The sequence below is a fragment of the Balaenoptera musculus genome, chromosome 11 (genome assembly GCF_009873245.2).
Source record: "Balaenoptera musculus isolate JJ_BM4_2016_0621 chromosome 11, mBalMus1.pri.v3, whole genome shotgun sequence".
In the NCBI taxonomy this organism is placed as follows: domain Eukaryota; kingdom Metazoa; phylum Chordata; class Mammalia; order Artiodactyla; family Balaenopteridae; genus Balaenoptera; species Balaenoptera musculus.
The window spans coordinates 28,621,232-28,633,351 of record NC_045795.1 but is presented as its reverse complement, the minus strand read 5'-3'; the positions used below and the strand labels follow the sequence as shown (position 1 = coordinate 28,633,351).

The 12,120-nt window shown below is 36.3% G+C and overlaps 1 protein-coding gene across 2 annotated transcripts in view; it reads left to right on the top strand.

Annotated features, from left to right (window-relative positions):
- Nucleotides 1-12,120, top strand: part of LOC118903697 (CD2 associated protein) — a 112,629-nt gene that overhangs the window by 25,053 nt on the left and 75,456 nt on the right. For both annotated transcript variants that reach the window (XM_036869022.1, XM_036869023.1), the window contains exon 2: nt 10,147-10,307. In XM_036869022.1, the coding sequence (XP_036724917.1) occupies nt 10,147-10,307 (161 nt within the window). The remainder of the gene's footprint in view (nt 1-10,146; nt 10,308-12,120) is intronic.

The following is a 12,120-nucleotide window of genomic DNA, read 5'->3' as shown; positions in this document are numbered from 1 at the left end:
TAATCTTCCTAATATTTTAAATTTCCACATCCTCCCCCTCCCTCTTCCTCCTCCTCCTTTTCATCTTCTTATTTATGTTTTGTTGTTGTTGTTGTTGGGGTATAACTGTCATATAACAGTATATTGATTTCAGGTGTACAACATAGTGCTTTGATATTTATATGTTTTGAGAAATGATCACCACAGTAAGTCTAGTTAGCAACCGTCACCATACATAGTTACAAATTTTGTTTTCTTGTGATGAGAACTTTTAAAAGATTTACTCTCTTAGCAACTTTGCAGTATGCAATATAGTTTTATTAACTATAGTCGCCATGCTATACATTACATCCCCAGGACTTATTTATTTTATAGCTGGAAGTTTTGATTTTCATTTCCCTGATGATTAGTGATATTAAGTATCTTTTCATGTACCAGTTGACTATCCATATGGCTTCTCTGGAAAAATGTTTGTTCTGATTCTCTGTCCATTTTTAAATCAGACTGGTTTTTTTTTTCTTCTTTTGCTATTAAGTTGTATGAGTTCTTATTAACCCCTTATAAGATATATAATTTGCAAATATATCCTCCCATTCTGTAGGTCACCTTTTCACTTTGTTGATGGGTTCCTTTCTGTGCAGAAGTTTTTAGTTTGATGTAGTTCCACTTGTTTATTTTTCCTTTTGTTGCCTTTCCTTTTGATGTCAAATCCAAAAAATCATCCCCAGACCAGTGACAAGGAGCTTACTTACTGCCTATGTTTTCTTCTAGGAGTTTTGTGGTTTCAGGTTTTAAGTTTAAGTCTTTAATCCATCTTGAGTTAATTTTTTCTTATTTTACTCAACGTTTATATACCTATATATTTACCACTCTTTTGCTTTTCTTTCCTTTGTGCATCTCTTTCTCGATATTGGATATGTTCCCCTTTTCCTGCTGTGCTCAGAAAACACCTTCAGAGTTTCTTTCAGTGTGGCAAACTCCGCTTTTTGCTTGTCTTTTTTTTTGAATTTTTGAATTTTATTTTATTTATTTATTTTTTATACAGCAGGTTCTTATTAGTTGTCTATTTTATACATGTTAGTGTATACATGTCAGTCCCAATCGCTCAGTTCATCTCACCACCACCAACCCCCCCCCCCGTCACTTTCCCCACTTGGTGTCCATATGTTTGTTCTACATCTGTGTCTCTATTTCTGCCTTGCAAACTGGTTCATCTGTACCATTTTTCTAGATTCCACATATATGCGTTAATATACGATATTTGCTTTTCTCTTTCTGACTTACTTCACTCTGTATGACAGTCTCTAGATCCATCCACGTCTCTACAAATGACCCAATTTCGTTCCTTTTTATGGCTGAGTAATATTCCATTGTATATATGTACCACATCTTCTTTATCCAGTCATCTGTCGATGGGCATTTAGGTTGCTTCCATGACCTGGCTATTGTAAATAGTGCTGCAATGAACATTGGGGTGCATGTGTCTTTTTGAATTATGGTTTTCTCTGGGTATATGCCCAGTAGTGGGATTGCTGGATCATATGGTAATTCTATTTTTAGTTTTTTAAGGAACTTCCATACTGTTCTCCATAGTGGCTGTATCAATTTACATTCCCACCAACAGTGCAAGAGGGTTCCCTGTTCTCCGCACCCTCTCTAGCATTTGTTGTTTGTAGATTTTCTGATGATACCCATGCTTACCTTTTTGCTTTTGTTTTGAAGGATATTTTCTCTGGTACAGACTTCATGATTTGCAGTTATTTTCTTTCTGCATTTTGAAAATACAAAACTGCTGCTTTCTGGCTCCTGCTGTTGCTGCTGAGAAGCCCATTTAAGTGTTGCTTCTTTGGTAACCTTTTAAAAATTTGTCTCTTCTAAGATATTTTTTTTTCCTCTTTGATATTTTGCAGTTTTACTATGTTGAGTTGCAGATTTCTTTTTATTTATTCCATTTGGAATTGCTTAGACTTCTTGACTCCATGGATTGATGTCTTTTATCAGTTTGGTGAGTTCATAGCTATTAACTTTTCAGATAGTTTTTATTTTCTCCTTTGGGACTCCAATTAAGCATGGTAGACTGTTTTAGTATATCTTCTATGTCTGTTACATTCTCATCTATATTTTCTACATTTTTGTCCCTCTTGACGGCATTTTGGTTAGTTTCTGTTGATATTTACCTGTCTGCCCTTTAGCTAGTTTTCTGAAGCTGTATGTAATATACTTTTAAACTCATCCATTGAGTTTCTATTTTTGGTTATTGTCTTTCTCAGTTCTAGAATACCTATGTGGTTCAAGTTTGTTTTCTCACTATCTGCAGTACTGAGCTTTGCGTCAGTTTTTCAATCTGTAATTTATATCTTTGAACATGGTAAATGTTATTGTTTTAAAGTCTGTGTCTGATAAGTTCAGTATATGGGGTTCATTGAAATGTTTCTGTTGTTTCTTGTTTCTCTAGGTACTTATTTATGATGTTTTTGCATTTTACATGCCTGGTTATGTTTCCTTGTCTCTGGATGTTGTAGACTAAAAATATTTCTTGACATAAATTTATGTCTAGGTTATCTTCTCCCAGAGAGGATTCTGGTTACTTCTCTTTTGTCTTGAACCACTTGAATGGTATGAGGTTTCCTGAGTCATCCACATAACATTAAACTTGGCTACGGTGCTTGGGTGCAGTTATTTAGGGTCCTTTCCCAAAGTGTGCATGTAGATTCTCAGAGTTACCACCCTCGATAGTTCCTGAACTCCACTGTCAAATCCTAGAACGGTAAAGCTACTGAAAGTGCCGCTTAGCCTCTGTCATGTCTTTGGAACTGGCAAATACTTTCCAGGGCAAAAGTAGCCCCCGTATCGTACTTACTTCTCTGGGTTCCAGTTCTCACTTCAGTTTCACCTGATAACATATATTTTTAGTAATTTAGTCTGTTTAAGAAGGTGATTTTTATATTTCATCCAGCTTGTTTAGTTGTCTTCCTGTGAGGGTTGGTCCAGATTATCTAGTGTTCTTTTATTTTGAGTCTTTTTCGATGCCGTATTTTAAAATCTTTACTACCCTTCAGATCACATAAATCCTAAAATGTGATATGTGATTAATTTGGGTTGCTTTCTTCACACTATAAAAATAAACTGTTAAGTAGCTAAAGTAATTTAAATTTTACTTTCTCTTTCATTGGTAGTCACATTTGAAATGAAAGATGAATAATCCACAAACAAAATGTGTAATCTTAAATGATCGGTTTCATAGAGAGTAGGTCAGGTAGAAAGAGCCATTAGTGATAGACAAGGGTCTGTATACCTTATACATCCTAGAGTGTTTTTCAGGATGTACACATTATCTTCTTTTTGTTTTTTTTTTCCTCCCAAATGTTTTTCGTCAACATTTATTTCTTCACTTTAAGCAAGCACTTAAAGTGAAGAAAATTAGTCAGTCAAACACAATTGTTTTAAATGGTGGAAGAGTTTTGTTTAGTTTGAAATATAAAAGTTTAATTGGCTTTGCAATGTACCAGTTTTCAATGAAAGAATGAGCTTTTTGATTTTGCACAATATGGAGGGTGCTGATTCTTGGAATGATGGCCTGCATGCTAGTTTGTATAGCAAACTCATGAATTAAATGAGTTTTTATTTAAACAGTTTTAACTTTTCTATAAATACAATTGTTACATACTGTCTAGTGAGCATCAGTGTTTTTAGTAACTTATTTTTACCCAATTATTATATGTTTATTGTAGAAAAATGCCAAGGTGTGGGTTATTGTTTGTAAGAATGCCCTCACTTCTGACAACTGCAGATTTGGGGGGTTCCCACGACTGCCCTCATGTTTGACAATTTGCTGGAAGGGCTTGCAGAACTCATTGAAAGCTGTTATACTCTTGGGTATGGTTTATTATAGTAAAAGGATACAGATTAAAATTGGCCAAGGGGAGAGAAGCATGAGACAGAGTCCAGGAAGGTTCCAGGTGTGATGTCATTCTCTCTCTCTGAAGTCTTGAACAGCATTAACTCCTGGTGATGATGTATGACAACATGCAGAGTATTGCCAACCAGAGAAGCTCACTTGAGTCCTGGTGTCCAGAGTTTTATAGAGAAGATGTAGTTGACTGCCCATGTGACTGACCTTTAGTGTCTAGCCCTTCCAGAGGTAGAACAGATGCTGCATGGTGTGAAGCCCCCAAGATAATGACGTTGTTTGGTAAAGTCCTCAGGTAAACAGAGGTGCCTAAGGAACTCCAGAGTCCTTAAATAAACAAAAACACTCTTCCTAGAGATCAGGATGAGGCCAATTCCTAACCTCTCTTTTGGCTGAGATTAATTCTTTTTTTTTTTTTAATATTGGAGTATAGTTGATTAACAGTGTTGTGTTAGTTTCAGGTGTACTGCAAAGTGATTCAGTATCTGTTCTTTTTCAAATTCTTATTTAGGTTATTACAGAATACCGAGCAGAGTTCCCTGCCTCTGTGCAGTAGGTCCTTGTTGGTTATCTATTTTAAATATAGCAGTGTATACGTGTCAATCCCAAACTCCCAATCTACCCGCCCCTTTTAATTCTTTACTAAAGATGAAAGAAAAGGAGATAACAAACAGCATCTTAGATCCCTTCAGGCATCCATTAACATTTTGGAATGTAACTCTTTATATTTTTCTATGCATATTTTTGTTTCTTCCTTTTTTACAAAAATACGTTGTTACTATGCCTATGTTTTATAACCTTTCTTATTTAACATTGTATTGCAAGCCTAATTATGAATGTTTAAAAGGGCAAGAATTTAACCTTATTTACCATATGGTGTTTTCTTTAGGAGAAATAAATTATCTTTGACTCAGTAAACTTTTTAATTATAACACATAGAATCATGAGTTATAAACATATTTGCAAATATATTGGACAAGCCACTTTAATACTTAGTGCTTTTTTTAAAAAAATAAAATCTTATCCAAATAATATCTGCATATGCTATAAAAATACAAAAGTATTAAAAGACTTATAATGAAAAAACAGCATTTCCTTGCCTCACTGTTCTCTACTTCTATTCCCATTCTTTAGAGGGAAACAACTTTGAACTAGCTTATCTTTCAGTTTTAATTTTTTTGGCTTTTGTATTTCTAAATAACAAGTTTCCCAAGTTTCTATAGCTGTTTTTTGATTTGATACTTTCATTTTTTAACTTTCTGATAACGATAGGTAACGATTTAGCTTACTTATTGTAATCTCACATCTGTTTTCCATTTATCTCAATATGGTTTTATTTCTCTCTTGGTTACCTTTCTAAATTCTGAGTATATAGTTATACTCTTATTTTTCTTTTCAGCAAGTAAGATAGTATTTCTGGACTTAGCAGTTTGTATGGTGAAGATATTAGTACCTCTACCCTTCTCTTTATCAACCTCCCTAATCTTTACTTTATACTATAATGTGAAGGCTTGTTAACATTTATATTTTCTTCTGTAACCATAATTTAGTCTTTTTGTTTTGTTAGAGATTGATTTTCAGTGTTAACACAGAAACTAGTTATTATTTTTATTATGACCATGTAAATATTTTTTACTGTGCAGCCAAGTAGTATATATGATGATTATATTTTCAACATTGTATAACTCTTTGCCTTTCCAGGAGTTTGTAATCATCTTTAGTTTTTCCTCTCCTTACCTAGCTGTATTGTCTCTTTGAGTTTCAGATTCTTCAGGACAGTATAAAATTTCACAGGCTGTCTCTCACTTCTTTTTGCCACCAAATACCTCCTAGAACTTTCTGTCTCTTGCTTGATCTAGACTGTTTGTTCCTTAGATTTGTTGCACAATTGCTATCTTAGAACTTTTCTCACTCTAAGCCTGGCTCCACTATTTCTTGAATTTTGTATCCTCCCCTGTTTTGGTTCTTACTAGATAACATCATGTAATTGCATATGTAGGAGTTAATCTTCTTTGTCCTTGTCTGTATGAAAATGTTATAACCTATACTTGTCTGTTGATTTGACTGAGTATAGAATTCATTTTCCTTCAGTACTTAAGTGGCTTTGCCTTTTTATTTTTCTTCTTCTAGAATCTGGTATTGCCAATGAGAAGTCTCCTAATATGATTCTCATTCTTTTGTAGATGGAACTCTTTATTTCTTCTCATAGAGCTTTCTAGGATATGTTTATCTTTGTTGTGAAATTTCACCTAGATGTGAGTACTTACTTTCTTACTTGTTCATTGTACTGGACTCTCACAGACCTCTTTTCTATTTGAAGATATGTTTCATATAGCTTTGGAATATTTTCTTGTATTATTTCATTGCTTATTCTCTATTTTTCTCTTTTTTTCCCCCTAGAACTGTTAATTGGATGTTGGATTGTCTGGATTAATCATCTGTGTCATATTTGCTTTCATATTTTCTTTATGTCTCTTTCCTTTACCTTTTTTTGTAAGGGTTTTTCGGTTTGTCTCCACCTCTGCCAAAAAAAAAAGACATTTTGTAAGATGCATTTCCAAATGCTTTTTATTTTCTCATTTCTTTTTTCATAGCATTCTGTTCTGATTTTATGAACTTTATTACATCCCTTGAAGATAAAAATTTGTACGTGTTTAAATCCTTTTTAATTTTTAAACATTAAGGTGTGGAAATGTTTAAAGTACAGCACAAAGAATTTTTTCCTGACTTATGCCTTTCTCCTGAATATTTTAGTATTTTCTACAAATCAGGATCTTCTCCTACTTAATCACAATTCAGTTATAAAATTTAAGAAGTTAACATTTATTTATAGTTTCTTACTTTATTCAGTGGTGTATATTCTATTACAGTCATTATTTACTTTGATGCTCAGATTGTCCTGATTTGGTGAGTAGGAGCCGTTCTGATATCACTTCTCTGTGTGCTTTGGCATCACCTTATCTTATTTTGAGAACTTCCTTGCTTTCTGCCACAACACCATGTTTCAGACTTATTTTGTACCTTTCCTGCCTTAGCCCTGGAATTGCCTATCTTCCCAAGGATTCCTGGTTCCTTTCAGTAGAAAATGGTTTTTAGAAGATCTCAGCATTAGGTTTGCTCATTGCCATTGGAATGTTGCGGTTTCAGGCCCTTTCAGTGGATAGAGCTTGTGTGTGGGGGGTGTGTATGTGGTGTGTGTGTGTGTTTTATATATACGTGAATGTCTGTGTATTGAAAACCATGAGTTCATGATGATACTTCTCATTCCCATTTAATATCACAGGATCAAATGAAGCCTTTTCCCTTTATATTTGTAACTCCCTTTCATAGAGAAACTTGGCTTCCATTATCCTTAATATATTTACTTATTTGATTAATTCCCCTGTATGTAACCAGTCTTCCATCTCTGCTGTCACCCCACCCTTGTATGGACACTCTTCTCCTGTGTGGGCTGTTAGTCCCCACTCTAGGTTGCCTCTACCCTCCCACATCTCTGCATGGAAATCTGGCCCTACCCCCAACACCATTTGGCCTCTGATGTTTCTCATTAAGCTGCCCATCAGCTTGGATGCCCTCACCATTGTGATTGGGTGCTGGCACACCCTATCATGTTGCCTCTGCATGAATGCCTTCCTCACCCTGCCTTAGAGTTCTGATAGGCTGCACTAGGGGAGCCTCCATAGATGGACACCCTTCTCACCCTGCTTTGGCTCTGATAGCATCACTACCACCCCTCCCCCAGCTTTGGATACCTTCTTTACTCTTTTTGGTCCCTGTCTTCTCACACTTTCTCAGACTCCTTCCCAACCTTGGCCTCCTCTCCCCGCACTATGCTTTTCTACACCTAATAACTTTAAGACTGAATAATTCTGGAAGGGAAGAGGTGGGTGTATATTTCATCCAGGAGTAATTTTTCAATTTATCATGGTCTTTCCTGATTAACTATTGTGTACTATTCATATTTATGAATAAACAATAAATAAAAAGCCAATTGGAAACTCTGTTTATGTGAGTAGGACTTAAGTTTTATTTTAGAATTAGTAGGTTGGGAGCTGCCCATTGCTCTGGAGACCTCTAAATTCTGGAAATCAGTAGTCATTTTTCTAAGAAACCATCACTCATCCATAGTAGCTATACTAGTTTCCCCAAACTATTTTGTGTGTGTGTGTGTGTGTGTGTGTGTGATGAACCCTTTAGTTTTTTACCTTCGAAAAAAATACCTGCCTATATAGCATTATTGTCTCAGAGTTATTGTGGTTGATAATGGGTGTCAGCTCTTCCATACAGATATTAATTTCCCTGTTTTCAGTTCTGCATTTCCTATGAGCACTCCTTTTCTGAATTTCTAGCCTTTCTGGGGTTCTGGAGAGCAGTTTGATGTCTCAGTTATAGTTTCCTTAAGTTCTCTGGGCTTCTGGCTTTATCAGTTATGGATCCATTTTCACAAATTTAAAAAATTTCTCACTAGTTCCCTTCTCAGGTTGGGATGTTTTCAGCTGCAAATACAATCCCATCTAGAATTTATTTAAAAGTTGAGAAAAAACTACTTCTATAACAAGAAATCTAAAGGTATTGGAGATATAAGGTTGGTTAACTTAGCAGTTTAATGAATCTAGCAAAGATCCAGGCCATTTTCATCTTTCTTCTCTTCTAATCAGATCTGCTGTTTTTCTTGTCTCAACTAGTTGTAGCAGTTTTGTCCATTACATTCTCACTGAAGAACATCCAGAGTCTTCAGGAGGACATTTCTTCCTTGTGTTTTGTTTATAAGGTCAAATGAAACCTTCCCAGAACCCCTGCTTACATTGTACTGGTCAGTCGATCCATCACATGTGTGTTTGAAAACCAGTCTGTTTGTGTGTGTGTGTGTGTGTGTGTGTGTGTGTGTTGTGAGAGAGAGAGAGAGAGAGAGGGAGAGGGAGAGGGAGAGGGAATATGAATGGAATTAACTATAAATCAACTATCTTTAGACCTTTGCCTCTTGCACCAGCAGCGTTAGGTATCCTGGGACCTACTCAGTCAGTCTGCATTTAAGCAAGATTCCCAAGTCAACAAGATGACTTGATTGTACATTAGTGTTTGAGAAGTGCTGGTCTAGAATAGTTAAGATTTAACCCCCTAGGACTGAGAGAGAAGCCTCATTTGTAAAAGTACAGGGTCTCCATATACCTGAACAAAATCAAGGTTCAGTGAGAAAGGAAGAAGGAAGAGGAGTCCGTGTGGGAATGGCTGTTGGTTTGGCAGCCAACAGTGTCTGCCCATACTCCCTTTCCTTTTTTTTGGTTGTAGTGTGTGTGTGTGTGGGAGTGTTCTTTTTCCTTATTTTTATAGGAGGAAGAAAAGATGAATGGAGGTATGGCTAGTTAAAATGTTAACACTATGCGTATATGATGTCCTATAACCTAAAATCTTATACTTAAAGGAGGTGAAATGGATCCTTAAGAGTCTTCATTTTAGGGTGTATTCATTTTCTACTGTTCTGTGAAAAATATTGCCACAAACTTAGCAACTTAAAACAGTATACATTTATTATCTCACAGTTTTTGTGATTCACCAGTCTGGGCATGGCTGAGTCCTTCACAAGGCTGCAGTCAGTGTATTGATCAGGGCTGGGTTCTCAACTGGGGAAGGATCTGCTTCCAAGCTCACGTGGTTGTTGGCATCATTCAGTTCCCTGTGGGCTGCTGGACTGAGGGCCTCAGTTTTGTGCTGGCTGTCAGCCAGAGACCTCCTCAGTTGCTTGCATGCGGCCCTCTCCATAGGCCAGCTCAATAAAGCATCTTGCATCTTCAGAGCCCGCAAGTGACAGAGTTTCCTAACAAGGTGGGCATTACAGTCTTATGTAGTCACATACAAATCCATCATCTTTGTCATATTCTGTTGGTTAGAAGTCAGTCATAGGTCATGTCCACACGTAAGGAGAGAGAATTACATAAGGACATGAATATCAAGAGATGGGGATCATGGGAACCACCTTAGAGTTTGTCACAAAGGATCTCTAGCTGACTGGAAAAGTAAGTGACGATGTAAATTGCACGTTGTGTTGAGGTTTCTGCTTAAAACTGGTACTGTGCATTATACTCAGGCAATCAAGAAATTTGCTGATGTAGCCAGATATTTAAAACTGAGGTAAGCTTTGATGGTACCTTTGTAATATTAATTATCATTGCTAAACAGTTTCCTTAGTTGTAAGTTTATTAACATGGTGAATAGTATTTCATGAATTAAGCTTTAGATGTTTATTTCTTTTTTTTTAGTTGACTATATTGTGGAGTATGACTATGATGCTGTGCACGATGATGAGTTAACTATTCGAGTGGGGGAAATCATCAGGGACGTGCGAAAACTACAGGAGGAAGGATGGCTAGAAGGAGAACTCAATGGGAGAAGAGGGATGTTTCCTGATAATTTTGTTAAGGTAAGCATTCTCAGCTAAATTCCTAGCTGTTGCTTCACAGGATTCAATCAATCATTCATTCATTCATTTATCTACCTATCTATCTATTTATTTATTTATGGCTGTGTTGGGTCGTTGAGTCTTCATTGCTGCGCACGGGCTTTCTCTAGTTGCGACAAGTGGGGGCTACTCTTTGTTGCGGCACGTGGGCTTCTCATTGCGGTGGCTTCTCTTGTTGCGGAGCACGGGCTCTAGGTGCGTGGGCTTCAGTAGTTGTGGCATGTGGGCTCAGTAGTTGTGGCTCGTGGGCTCCAGAGCGCAGGCTCAGTAGTTGTGGCACACGGGCTTAGTTGCTCCGCGGCATGTGGGATCTTCCTGGACCAGGGCTCGAACCCATGTCCCCTGCATTGGCAGGCGGATTCTTAACCACTGCGCCACCAGGGGAGTCCCAGGATTCAGTCTTAAAGAAATATATAATATATATTTTTTAAACTAAAATGTTTTAGATACATTTCTAGTCTGCAGAATTTAAAAAAACTAGAGACCCAAGTACCACTGTAATGAATGTCATTGTTACTTGGTGTCCTGGTGGATACTAAAACTATGTGTGTGTGTGTGTGTGTGTGTGTGTGTGTGTGTGTGTGTATCCGACTACCTGTCTACCTATCATTTGGGTAGGACTTTATAATTTACAAAGAGTTTTGCTGTGTACATTCTCATTTAAGCCTACAAATCTTGTGAAGTAAGTGGGGCAGATGATAACCCCATTTTAAATCAGGTGTGACATGTAGATTGAGAGGTTAAATGTTTTAGCCAGTGTTGGATAGCTAATAAAACAGAATCCGAACCGAAATTTGAGAGAGTTGCCTCTTTACTCAAGTCTTATTGTATCTTGTTGCTTTTCCAGCCCCTTTGAGAATCTTAGATCCTATTTTTAAGTTTCAACATTGCAGCAGTTATCTTTCAGAGTAACAGATACTCTTCAACTACCACCAAACATTCCTTTTTCAGTAAATATTCTAGTCACCTCTGCCAGAAAACAATCAAGATTCTTAAATCTATTACAGACTAATAAAGTTCTCAATAGTTTAGAGGAGAAAAAAAAAAAAGTAAAGGATATCTGTGTATTTACACTTCATTTGTAATTGTCTTATTTTCTATATTTGTTTTCATACACTCAACCACATCCCTCTTCTCATTAATTGTGACTGTGAGTTCTTCTGGGAAGGCTGGAGTGTACCTCTCATTTGTTGTCCAACTTGCAGAGTAGTTGTTAGAATATCTGTACAATGTGGATGTTTAGTAAATATTTGTTCCCTCAATACGTTTGTGTTTATTTCAGTTGTGGTTTTACCTCTAAGTATGAACACACATACTTTATTCTGTTAATTGGATTTAAAGAAGGTGAACTAACTACCTTTTACCTAATTCCATTTTACCTCTTGAAACAACTGAGAAAAGCTGTAGTAGGGAATTGAACTCTTGTTTATTTTTTATTTTATAAATTGACTTCTTTCTTGTAATCTAAAATGGAGTGTAATGCAGATGCCATTGAAGTTGGAATAGAATAACTGCATTTAAACACAGTCAAGTTCAGTTTTGCCTTCGCTGGTGGAATGATGTACGGCACATCACTTAATTTCTCTGTTTTCTTCCCTTTAAAATGGTCTGTTGTTGGTCTGTATATAGTAAGCCATAACATTGGCCTCTCATCTCTCTCTTTTTTTTAAAGGAAGGTGACTTTTCAAAGAAAATATATTGAAGTAATAGAGCAGTGGTTAAAATAATAAGTTAAAAAGTTCAGTAAAAGTATTAATATAGTTCTCTTGTGTGC